The sequence below is a fragment of the Miniopterus natalensis genome, chromosome 4, assembly GCF_054644295.1.
Source record: "Miniopterus natalensis isolate mMinNat1 chromosome 4, mMinNat1.hap1, whole genome shotgun sequence".
Classification (NCBI taxonomy): domain Eukaryota; kingdom Metazoa; phylum Chordata; class Mammalia; order Chiroptera; family Miniopteridae; genus Miniopterus; species Miniopterus natalensis.
Window position 1 is genome coordinate 25113739 of NC_142084.1, and position 12893 is coordinate 25126631.

The 12893-nt window shown below is 42.6% G+C and overlaps 1 protein-coding gene across 3 annotated transcripts in view; it reads left to right on the forward strand.

Annotated features, from left to right (window-relative positions):
- Positions 1-4239: 4239 nt before the first annotated feature.
- Positions 4240-12893, forward strand: part of SMURF1 (SMAD specific E3 ubiquitin protein ligase 1) — a 102112-nt gene continuing 93458 nt past the window's right edge. For all 3 annotated transcript variants that reach the window (XM_087816418.1, XM_087816416.1, XM_087816417.1), the window contains exon 1: positions 4240-4360. In XM_087816418.1, the coding sequence (XP_087672544.1) occupies positions 4306-4360 (55 nt within the window). In that variant the 5' untranslated portion in view covers positions 4240-4305. The remainder of the gene's footprint in view (positions 4361-12893) is intronic.

Sequence of the window (12893 nt, forward strand, 5' to 3'; positions counted from 1 at the left end):
GCCCATCTCCTGAATTTCTGATGCACTAAATCTGGGTGGTAATTGAAAATCTGCATTCCTAACCAGGTGACACTGCTGCTCTCGTGATCACCATTCCAAGAACCATTGGCCTAGGATATAGTAGAGCTTTCTCCAATGCTGTCCAAAAACTACCAAAAATATTTAGCCAGTAAACAATTCAAGGTCTCACTTGGAATTTTCTTTGGTTTGTTGATTTCCTTGGTTATTGTTGCTTATATATTATAGATGAGGTATAACAAATTTGGAGATATTTTTATTTTATTTTATTGAGAGAGAGGGAGGGAGGGGAGGAGGGAGGGAGGGGGAAAGAGAGATAGAAACATCCTGCACCCCCCCACCCCCACTGGGATGGAGCCCACAACCCAGGCATGTGCCCTGACTGGAAATCAGACCAGTGACCTCTTGGTGCATGGGATGCTGCTCAGCTAACTGAGCCACACTGGCCAGACTCTCCTTCGTTTATTTACAATAAAATGGTCATGTCAGAATTTTTTTGAGTTTATTATATTCTTAATTATTTTTATTAGGTTAATAAATTTAATTGTTTAAAACACTGCTCATCTAGGTGGGAAGTATTCTCTAAACAAAATTACATTTTTAATAAATAATAGCAGTTCAGTAATTTTCTCATTTTCAATGGTGACATTAGCTGTTTCTGAACATAGACTGTGGGGTTCAGCTAGGTCTAGAATCTCTAAAGAAAGACTTTAAAAAAAAAGACTTTAAAAATAGACTATTTTTCTAGAATTGTTCCTAATTACCTGGCAGCATATATTTGAAGAAATAATCTACACCTCACATAATTCCACAGCCATAAAACACAACTACACACCTACCAGGCTGGTGTAAAGGACTAATAGTGACACCACCAAATACTGGCTGGGATGCTGAGAAACATTGCTGGTAAGAGCGTAAAATACTATAGCCACTCTGGAAAAGAGTTTGGCAGTTTCTTATAAAACTAAACGTGTAATTTCCAATATGACTCAGCAATTGCACTTTTGGGCATTTATCCCAGAGAAATGGAAAACTTATGTTCACACAAAAACCTGTACACAAATATTCATAGTAGTTTATTTGTAATAGCCAAAAACTAGAGTTAGCCCAGGTGTCCTTCAAAGGGTAAATGGTTAAGCAAACTGATACATCCATAGTATGGAATACTAGTCAGTAATAAAAAGGAACGAACCATTGATCTACATAACAACTTGGATGGTGAATTTGATACGTGTAACAACTTGCATGACTCTCTAAGGAATTATGCTGTTTCCCAAAAGATTATATTCTGTATGATTCCAAATAAATGCAACATTTTTGAATTTCCATTCAGAAATAGAGGACAGACTAGTGATTGCCAGGTCTTGGGGGTGGGGCAAAAGGTATAGTTCTAAACATGAGGGATTCGTGTGAAGTTGGGACTGTTCAGTATTTTGAGTGTGGTGGTGGATACTTGAACCGACACAGGTGTTAAAACTGTGTAGAACTTAATAAACACACACAAACACACACATCAGTACAAGTAAAACTGGGAAAATCTGAATTTTATTGGATTGTGTCAATCTCAGTATCTTGGTTGTGATATTATACTACAGTTTTGCAAATTGTTATCATTGCAAAACTGTAGTATAAAGTGGGCAAAGTGTACAAGGGATATCTCTATTATTTCTCACAATCGCATGTGAATCTACAATTATCTCAATAAAATTTCCAATTAAAATAAAACCCCAAGGAATAAACCCTACCAATGATAATACTACAGTAAGACTTGCATATTGGTAACACTAAATTTCGGTTGTAATTTAGAGGAAGATCCTAAAGGCTTCTGGGCATAAAGGAATAAATGTGCTAATTAATTATAATTTTGTACATCCAGTTGTTTAAAAAACTTGTTCAGGTGAAAAGCAAAAAAAGCCTAGATTCTAGATCTAGAAAAGACCTTAAAGGCTAATCTGATCTAGCCACTGGCCGCTGGGGCCCCAGCTCAGGTACAGCAATGTGCTCTCAAGAGGTATTTGTTACAGCCATTCATTCCCACCAGGGACAGTCTGCACAACATCCCAAACAGAGCTCACTAGAGTCACAGCACTAGTAAGTTTCAGAGCAAAGACTAGCACACACATTTTACACGTACTAATAACTACCATTTATCGAGTGCCTGATGTAATAGACTGCTAAGTCTATGTTTAGTTCAATTGAAATCCATGATTTCAGTTAAGTGAAGAATTTAAACAAATCCATGATTTATTTTTAACTTTGGGTGAGAGGCATTATCTCCATTTTACAGATGAACAAAGTGAGACTTGGAGAATTTAATTAACTTGCTCTAGTAGCAGCTGGTAATGTGATAGGGCCAGGGTAGTGTGGGTCTGTGTGGGTCCGAGCTCCCTCTTTCTAGCACACCCACTGCCTTCAAAGGGGCCTACTACTGTGCTGTCTCCTAAACAAGTATATATGGCACATTCCCAATGTTATTTGCTTGGTCATTTCCTTTAATTAGGAATTCTTAATCTAGGAGCTATGAGACCTTACAAGAACCACAGGTTGATTTCAGGGGGTCATGTACCCACTGAAATCAGATACAAAATTTGGTGTGTATTTGCACATAAGAGTTTTTCTGAGGAAAGGGTCCACTGTTTGCATCAGATTCTCCAAAGAGGTTTGAGACTCAAAAAAGAGGTAAAGAACTCTCCAGTAAGATCCAAAGAGAGATCCTTTTTCACTGACTCAGGGAAGTAATACATCTGGGGGAAAAATATCTGCCAAATCCTACATGGAAAGCAGGGTCAAAATTGCTCTTTGTAAAGTCACTGCAAAGAGGATACTTGAAGAGATTCACTGACTTTCATTTCTGTCTCAGCATAATTGTTTGACATTTCCCAACGATTTGTTCCAGATATCTTTATGACAGTATTTTTTTTTTTTTTTTTTAGCCCTGGCCAGTGTGGCTCAGTGGCTAGGGCATCAGCTTGCAAACCAAGGGGTCGTAGGTTCGATTCCCAGTGAAGGGCACATACCGGGGTTGCAGATTCCATCCCCAGCCCTTCTCACACCGATGTTCAGGATATTGATACGCCTTAAGTTCAATGTGTAAGGGCTGGCCCACAGCCTGAGCACAAAATTGTGCTTGTTGATTCTTAAGAGGGCAAGTATCTTTTATCATCTATCAATTTTTAATAGAATTGAGGTGTAAGGATGGAAGATGCAGCTCTACGTGACTGCACTTACACCGAAATACATTCATTTTCACGCCTTTGTATAAGCTGCTCCCTCTTGCTTACAGTGCCCTCCCTACCTCTTTCCCCAACAAACTTGAACTCTGCCTCTAAGTCCTACATCGGGTCTTGTATGGTTCTTCTAAGATCTCCCCGCATCTCTGCTCCCAGGCAGCGTCCTGCAGTCTGTGTGCTCGCCCTCCGTACGCATCTCCATCACTGCATCACTGTCAGCTCATGTCTGTTCCATCCAGTAAACTGAGCCCAGAGCCCTAAGTCAGAGACCTGGAGCATCAGCGCGGTTCTCTGAACCTCAGCGTCCGCATCCGTAAGCAGGTCCCCTCCGAGAATGCGGCGAGATCCCGGGCAACCGCGCGCGGGACGCGCCATCCCGCCCGCCGCGGGGCGCCGCTGCTGCAGGTGGCCAGCGGCCCCATCTCCGTACACCCGCTGCCCGTTGCGCTGGCCTCGGGCGCGGGGTTCCCCGGTGCGCTCCCTCCCGAAACAGGATCTCCCCCTCCAGGGTCCCAGGGAGGCCGGCCGGGCCGCGGAAGAAGCACGAAGACCGGCCGCGGGATTGAGACCCCCGCGCCCCCGAGGCTGGGCGGGCAACGCAGCCGCGCGGCACGCCCCGCCCCGCCCCGCCCCGACGTGCTCCGCGGGCGCGCGCACGCTCGCAGGCGCGGGGGCGCACAGCCGGGGCGCGCGCGGGGCCGGGCCGGCACGGCCGCGAGAGCGCGCGCGGCTCCGGGAGGCGGCGGCGGCGGCGGCGGAAGCGGCGAGGGCGGCAGGCGTCCGGCTCTGAGGTGGTGAAGGCGGCGGCGCCGGCGGCTCCGGGCTGGGCTGGGCTGGGAGCGAGCGAGGGTCAGGGGCGCCGGGTCGAGCGCTGGTCTCCCGGCTCGAGCATCCGCCCGCCGCCCGGACGCCTGGGCCGCGGAGTTTGTGTCCCGGCTCGGACCCCGGCGCCCAGCCCGGAGCCGTAACCTTGAGGCGGCGGCGGCGGCGGGGCCGGGCCGGGCCGGGCCGGGGGGCGGCGGCGCTGGATCCTCGGCTACCCGATCGTTGGCGGGAGATGTCGAACCCCGGGACGCGCAGGAACGGCTCCAGCATCAAGATCCGTCTGACAGGTACGGCCGGCGAGAGGCCCACACCGCCCCCACGGCGCCCACTCGCACCCCGCACGGCCCCTCGACAGTCCCGGCATTTCCCGCAGAGCGCCCTGCCGAAGTGGCCCTCCCCCACACCGGCCGTTGTCCCAGGACCTCGTCACCCCCCTCAGCGAGCGCCCCTCGCTTCTCCCTCCGGCCCCGCCCCCTCGCTTCTCCCCGGCCCCGCCCCTTCGCTTCTCACCCCCCCCCACCCCCCACCCCCCACCCCGTCCGCCTCCTCGCTTCACTTCTTCCCCCACCTGCCCCCTCGGTTCCCTCCTGCTGGCCCCGCCCCCTTGTTTCACCCCCTCCATCCTTCCCCTCCTTTTTCTTCCCGGTATCCCCTCGCTTCTCCCCTCCAGACCCCGCCTCCCGCTTCTCGTTCCCTTTCCTCCCCTCTCTTCCCTCTCCCCTTTCTCCCCTCACCTGCCCCCTCGCTTTTCCCTCCTGGCCCCGCCCCCCTCTTCTCCCCGCCTTCGCATCTTCTGGCTTCCCTATCTCCCCCCTGACCTGCGGGGTCGCTTCTCCCTCCTGTGGGCCCCCTCTGCTCACCCCTTCCCTTATCCCCTCCCCGGCTTTCCTCTCTCTACCCCACTTTGCCCCTTTGCTCCCCTCCTGGCCCCGCCCCTTTCTTCTCCCCTAGTTTCGCCCCCTCACTTTCTCTCCTACACTCCGCCCCTCGTTTTCTACTTAGCCCCGCCCCCGCTTATCTCCCTGCCCGGCCCCTGGCTCTCTCTCGCGGCCTCCACCCTTTCCATCAGCCTGGAATTCCTCTATCCTAATCTTGTAGCTTCTCCCGGGCCTGTTCTCCTCACTTCCCCTCCGGTCCAGGCCTCTTCAGTCTAGTCCACTTCCTTCCCCTCTCAGGCCAGGCCACTGTCTACTCTTGACTATGCTTCTTCCATTCTTTCCTTTTCTGCCTTGCACTTTACAACCCCCCCCCCCCCCAGTCCTTGAGCCCCAATTAGGTGTTGATCCTCACCACCACCACACACACAAACACACACACACTGGAGGCTTTGGCAGCTGCACTACCGCAGGCTCCTTGCTTCACTCTCATTTAGTCTTCAATGAAATGCCTCTGTCTCCTAGGTGGCTCTGTAGTGCCACCTTCAAGGGTGAGCGCAAAGCTCCGCTGCGGGCCTGCGACTGGTGGTTTGGAGGTGTGTTGATGCCAGCGGTGTGTGCTGGAGGTGCCCCTTGCTAGCGCGCCCCAGAGGTCTGGACCAGTCCGCACCCTCATCTGCCCCTTCTCACTCTCCACTGTGGAGCTGCTGCTCGTCTCCCAGTTTAACTTCATAGCTGAGGCCAGATTGTAGTGTTGCAAATACCGTTCTGCTGGGGGACTTTCCAAACTCGAATATTTCCAGCTCTGAAAAGGAAGTAAAAAGTTTAGGCTAAGCCCTGTAAGGGGGTTTTCCCCAGGATTTTTCTGTTCAGCGGCCACCCTGATGAGGACTCCAAAGTCAGAGTCCCCTTCAAAGAGACAGTGAGCATTTTGGACACTTTATGGCCGGTGCATAGCCCTAAATCATAAATCTGTGAAAATAGCAATGGGCGATTGTTTTCAAACTAAAATTTCCTTTGAAAATCCACAGTTGCATGATCCTTTTTTTTTTTGTTTCAAGAAGAGGGTTATAATTTTTTGTAGGTATAAAGATACCTGATCAGGTTATGATCAGACAGTATGACCACATCAGATGATGATTCGGACCCAAACCCAGACCCTGGTTTTGTAACGTTACAGGCATAGCGCAGGGATCCTTGCTTCTGGAGAAGCGTAATCCTTTATTTCAGGGCCGGTAGGAAACCCTTCTCACTCTACAGATGCAGCATATACATTGTTATTTTTATGGTTACATAAAAGCCACGTTTTTGACTTTGTAATGCTTGTAAAACTTTAATTACTGACAACTTTAATTTGGTTTTCATTTACAAAGTAAATCTATAATTGACATCAGATTGGTTTAAGTTTTCTTGTTAAAAGCAAAAGTAACTGATTTTGTGAGTTTTGTTAGAAATGTGATTAATGTTTTAGAATAGGTTTTAATTACAGTGTTTGTGTCAGGTGTATAATATGTATTAATCGTAATAGGCAGGTCTGGGTGTGGACTTTTTCCTTGTGAAAGGGAGGGCTTGGTTTGTCCTCCCAAATTGGTTTTTAATTCAGGAATTTAGATGTCATAGATGTAAAAATGCTTCAAAGAGTTTTCATATCATTTGATATGAAGGATCATGTGATGAGTGTTTTTTCGGAAACACTTTTTCCCATTCCCTAGTTGATATTAACGGTATGATAGAGTGTGATTATCCCTGCAGCAGGATTGAGAGTTTAGGGATGATTGTGGAAGCACATGATCCCAATTATCTTTTGAATGTTAATTTACACAGAAACGTTGGGGCTAGATATTTTGTTGGAAGATAGGCTGGGTTTTGGCCTCATCTTTAAGGTTGTCAGGGGAAGTTTGAAATATCTTTACTCTGGCAAGTAGGCTAGCCCTCTTGCAAGAGTGTATACTTTTGTTACAGGTTTCAGAGTTTATTTCCATGTGTGATACTTGAAAAAACGACTTTTAGACATGAGAGCTATTCTAACTAGTGAATACCACACAGTGTCATTCAGTGCAAAATATGAAGACATGGGCGTTGTAAAAGAGCATTTAGAACTTTGGGGTCCACAATTACATTTGGTGGTGAGTAGAACTTCGGATTTAGAATTAAAAGACTTGATTTTGGTCAGATCCACCATAAACTGCACAATATGGAACAAGGTATGTAACCTTTCTGGGTCTCAGCTTCTTCATATATAAAATGAGATTTTAACTCCATTTATAACATTACTTGGTTCTCCTTCTTACAGGATCTATCAGTTTGGTTCATTCCAAATTACCATTGGGTGCTTATGTTTTCTGTTAGGTCTCAATCCTGATATTCAGAAGTTTGTGTTAAAACACAGGGCTCGTGTTTGATTTATGCCAAGATTTACTTTTGTGTGTTGATTACATTTATGATTTCTTTTCTTTCTTCCTGTGGAAGCCCTTTTGTTTTTGAAAACTATTGGTTAGTCTGTTGAACTGCTTTGGAAATCTGGCCTAAACGTATAAGAATGTTTGAGTCTTTATATTTAAAAGAATATAATTTTCACGAATATCTTTGTGGTATTTTAGCAGGATAGTAGTTTTTAAAGGTATCGGTAGTATTGTTTGGGGCACAATATTTTCAAAATAGAGTCATCTTTGTTAGAGAGCATTATCTTGCAGGCATTTTAGAGTTCACTTGCAAATCAAACACTTGGGAAGCATTTTTACTTTAAATTCAAGCAGGATTTTCAAAAGCTTTGTTCTTATGTGGTACACAAATGAATCCCAGATACGTTATTTAGGCCACTTTGGGTAGAAGAATGGAATTTTGAGCTCTAAGGGTTGCACAGTGCTCTTCAAACAAATTAAATTATATTCTAATGTTAACCACTTAGTTGAAATACCAAATGCCTAAATTTTTTTGTGCTTTTATACCTTGAAACAAAATTTTTCTGTCTTTTGGATCGTGACTGTGTATAGTGAAGAGAGAAAAATTCTAATTCCAAGTAGAGGCGGGGAGAGAAACCTTCCTTGATAGCATATGGGAATGAAGACTATTTTTAAAGTTGTAGCACATGTGATGTAAGGCTGGCTTGCATTTTGGCATCCAGATGATGCAACTTGGAGAGAAATAGTTGTAGTAATAGATGTTAATAACTTTAATTGATCAATAACAGGTGATCTAATTGATTCGAAATAGTTATGTTTCTCTTAAGAAAGATAAAGCTGTTCAGAGTGTTGCCTTTGTCCATTTGTACCAGCAAAGGACCTCCCTTGTACAAGGCAGGCAAAACTCTTAACAGTCACTTGAATAAGGTAGAATTGCTAGCCATCAGTTTTTAGCCCTGCATTACATGTGAGTTTACATATTTTCCTCAAGTTTATGAGGTACAGTCAAGGCACTTCTTTGAGCTGAGTTGTTTAAGGATGTGGGATGGGTTAAATCAAATACTATTGTAAAACAAACTGCAGTTATACTTTAAAAGGAGTCACATTCTGTCATATACAGGACTACTATTGATTTTATTTGTGATTTGATCACATTTGTATTGTCTTAAGAAAAACCTTTCTTTAATCCATTTTTTCTTTTTAATTTTCCTGATGCAACTAACAGACTTGAGAAATGAAATATTTCATGTACTTTATTTCTATCTGTATTTTTTACAGTAGTTGTAATTTGTCAGAGTAGAATTTTTGACTGCAAGTCTATTTGTCAAAGTTCAAAACTTCTATTTTGCAATTATGACAGTGGTGTCTGGACTTGGAGTTTTCCTTCTACAAGTTTTCTCTGTTTGGTTATGTTGTCCGGTTCTGGTGTGGATCATTGAGTGAAGCGGGGAGGTTCTGGGGGCTGAGTCACTGGTCAGGAAGTATTTCCTCATGAATGCAAAAAAGAAAGACTGACCCATAATATTTCAACATCAGCTTAATGATCCAGTTAACTAGACTGGTTGTTGTGTAACACGTTTGTGGGCACTGGTTGAAAGTTAAAATAGCTGAATTATGCATTTTAGTGTGTGCTGGACGAGAGGGAAGTTCCTGAAATGGATAAAATAATTTGGTATTTTCTAGTTGAGAAACTCTAACTTTTAGGATTCTTATTTGGATCAAATTTTTGTAATTTCAAAACCATTTCAGAGGTTGAATATTTTTTAACAAATAGAGAATTAAAAATATGTGGGGTTTTTGATCACTGAACAAGTTAGATTACTGGTTGGCTTGTTGTAGGTCAGTTTTATTGACAGAAAGCCCCAAACTTCGATTGCCTTGTTGTCCACAGTACTCTGACTCTAGCTGACCAGTCCAGTCCCTAAGGCCATTCTAGTCAAAAAAGAGCTGCAGAGCTCTGTTGGAAAAACAAAAGCTCCTAGCTGTGTGGATCAGGCATATCTTTTTTAAATGTTGGAATTACTGTTGTGTCTACAGACGCAATTTATTCCATTTAGATATTTAACTAAGTGGAATGTTTCCATATTTCTGGACTAAAGGGGGAAAACCCTTTTATTGCTTTAGAACAGGCTTAAATAATGTACAACCAGTGCGGCTGGTGATACACCCCACTCTGTAATTCCAGCTGTGTTCACCTCCATTGCAGCTGAAAGGAATTCTAATTGGCTGAGGAATGTCGGCAACATCATGTATCACTGAGCATGAACCTATTATGCTGGCTGCTGGGTGATGCATTTCAGATGTTTGAAGCTCCTGAGTCAAACTTGGAGGTTGCTTTCAGGAGCCTGGAAGAGAACATTGTGAAGCTGAAGGTTGAGATGGCAGCCTACTTTCTTCTTCGTGTGTTAGGCATCTGCTAAAATCTCTAAAGGCTACAGGGCTTTCTTGTGGCTTAAACACTGGATTGGGAATCCGGAGGTCTGAATTCTAGTCACAAAAGTACCACAAAGAAAGGGACGGTGGGTGGCATTATCTTTTCATGACTCAGTTTTTCTATCTGTAACGCAATATACCTGCCTTTTTATATTGCACAAGGACTTGATATTAATTAAATAGTTTGATGAGTAGTTATGAATTATTTGTAAAGTGACACAGTGTAAATACAGAGTCCTAGATTCCTGTTATTTTTATTCCTAAAGTATCATATAAATGCTGAAGTTAATGATGTACATTAACACTGAAGAAAAGCTATAGAACCTATTGATAAACATGGAAAAATAATGCTCAAGAACAAATTGTTAAATTCTCTATGCATTCAGAAAGTTCATTAGAGAAATCGTGTTGCAAGCCAAAGCCAGCATCATCTTCACTTCTGAAATCTTGGAAACATTTCTGTTAAAATCAGGAACAATACAGGGATGTACTCTGTCACAGTTGTTATTAACTAGAGGAAGACATCAGAAAGCAGAAAGCAAGATTGCTATTATTTGCAGGTGATATGATTTTATATCTTAAATCCAAAAGAATCAGCTGAAAAACAATTATAAGCAATAAAAAAACACTTTAGTATAGTAGTTGGATAGAAAATTTCTCCATGGAAAAATAAAATGGATAAAAATCAATATGCAAAAACAAACTGGGAAAAACAATTTGCAGTCTGTCTGAAAATGAAAGTCTAGCTTCCTTAATATGTAAAGAGCTTTCAGAATCAGTGAGGAAAAGGCCAATAATCTATTTGACAAAGAATATGGACAATTCACAGAAAAGAATGAAAATGGATTTCAAATATGTGAAAAGACGCAGCCCTATTCATGCTAAACAAAACACCAAATTAAAACTAAAGGTGAAACAGTTTTTCATCTAGCAGATTGGCAGAGACCAAAGAGTTTAAATGTGTCGTGATGACCAAGGTGTAGAAAGCAGAAACCCGTTTACACTGTGGTTGAAAAGTAAATGCTACAACAGAGTAAGGAGGGCAGTTGGTATTATCAGAAAGTAAATTTCTGTGCCTTTTGAGCTAACAGTTCTGCACTTAGGAGTTTTTCTTACACATATATTCACACATTTATGTGCAGTTTTATGTGCAAAACTATTGCAGCATTGTTTGAAATTATAAAAGACTGAACACAACCTAAATATACAGTAGAGAACTAGTTAAATAAACTATGGTATATCCCCAGGGAAGAGGAGTTGTTTTAAAGAATAGGATAGTGCTTTATATTCTGATATGAGCATTCTCCAAGATAGGTTATTGAGTAGGGGAAACACCGTTCAGAAGAGTGGATATTGTACATGCCATTTGAATAATGAAGCAAAACAAAAATAAAAGTGAATTTATAGGTGTATTTGTATCATTGTAAGGATACTCTTGCAGATAACTGATTGTGATTCCCTCTGGGGCCTGAGGGTCCAGGTGAGAGACTTCTTTTCACTGCATTCCTTTTTGTATTGTTTATCTCCCTTTTCCCCTCCTCTTCTTGGGCATAGGTTTCTTTTCCACAATTAAAAATGTTAACAAAAAAGAATGGACATCTCTTAAGAGTTTCTTAGAGCCAACTAGTGCATTAACTGCCAATAGTAATTGTTTTCAAAAGTAGGTGTTCTGCTCTAGCCGGTTTGGCTCAGTGGTTAGAGGGTTGGCCTGCAGACTGAAGGGTCACAGGTTCCATTCTGCCCAAGGGCCCATATCTCGGTTGCAGGCTTGATTCCCCGCCTGGTCAGGGCACATGCAGGAGGCAACTAATTGATGTGTGTCTCTCATATTGGTGTTTCTCTCTCTCTCTCTCCCCCTCACTCCTCCCTCTCCCCCTCCCTCCCACTTTCTCTAAAAAACTCAATGGAAAAAAGATCCTCAGGTGAGGGTTAACAACAACAACAAAAAATAGGTGTTCTGAAAATTCAAAATAATTGTGCCAAATATATTTCAAATATCTAAAGTACTATCTAAGAGCATATATCCATGTTTATGTATATTGCCTCACCAGGAAGATTCCTGGGTTCTAGAGAGTAAAATACTTTGCATACTCTGTAGGTGTGAACAAACTTATTTTCCCAGAGAATGTGTTTATTCTGATTCTGAGATTCCTCCCTCACAGCTCAAAAAAAACAAAGAAATTAAAATTGTTTCAGCATGATATTAAAGTAAGCCTAAATGATTCTTTCCAGATTCAGAAATCTGGTCCTCCTTAGGCCTAGTTTATATGGTGAGCCCTTTGAAAGACTGGGATCTTGATTCTGAATAGTAGTGCTGGTTTATATCATTTATTTGGAATGTCGTTTGGGGTTATCTCCTGTTTTTTTTTCTATAAAAGTAGAAAAAGTAACTGCAGGTAATTTATTGCCTTTTTTTCTATTAGTTCATTGGGATAAAAATCTTAACTTTTACTGGATTGTATCTACATATATTACATATAAATTATAGATTTGAGAATTGCTTGCTGCCTGTTTACACACGTCAGTAATATTAATGCTTCATATCTTACATTGTTTCATAGTTTCCAAAGAGTTGTCCTATACATTTTCTCAGTTGAACCAAAATTTCAAGCCAGTCTCAAAAAGGTTTTGGGGTTTTCTTTGCATGTGGTTTTATTCCTAGGTTAAAACAAAACAAAACATGTTAGCATGCAGTTTTCTTATTTAAAAACACCTTTTACAGGAAAGAAAAAAATAGTTTCCCTTGTTCTAAATGGATAATTATTTCATGTGCAGATAAAATGCTCAGAAGCACACTTAATCTAGCTATAATAAATTTACGTGCTTTACAAAAAAAATCAATAGTCACATGCAGGAGAAGGCTCACGTTTACTCTTGGGACATTGATTTAACTCTTCTTAGGCTTTAGTGAGGATAATTCACATTCATAAAATTAGACAAGCTTTCTGGAGGTAAGGTAACCTTTTTCCCCCTCCATAATTATGCAAGGCTGTTTTCCTCCAAATATGCCTAGTAGACACTTTAAACGTAACATGTCCAAGATGGCCTTCTTGATTCCCCCCTCCCCAGAAACCTTCTTCTTCCCAGTCTTCCCTACTTCATTAGATCTA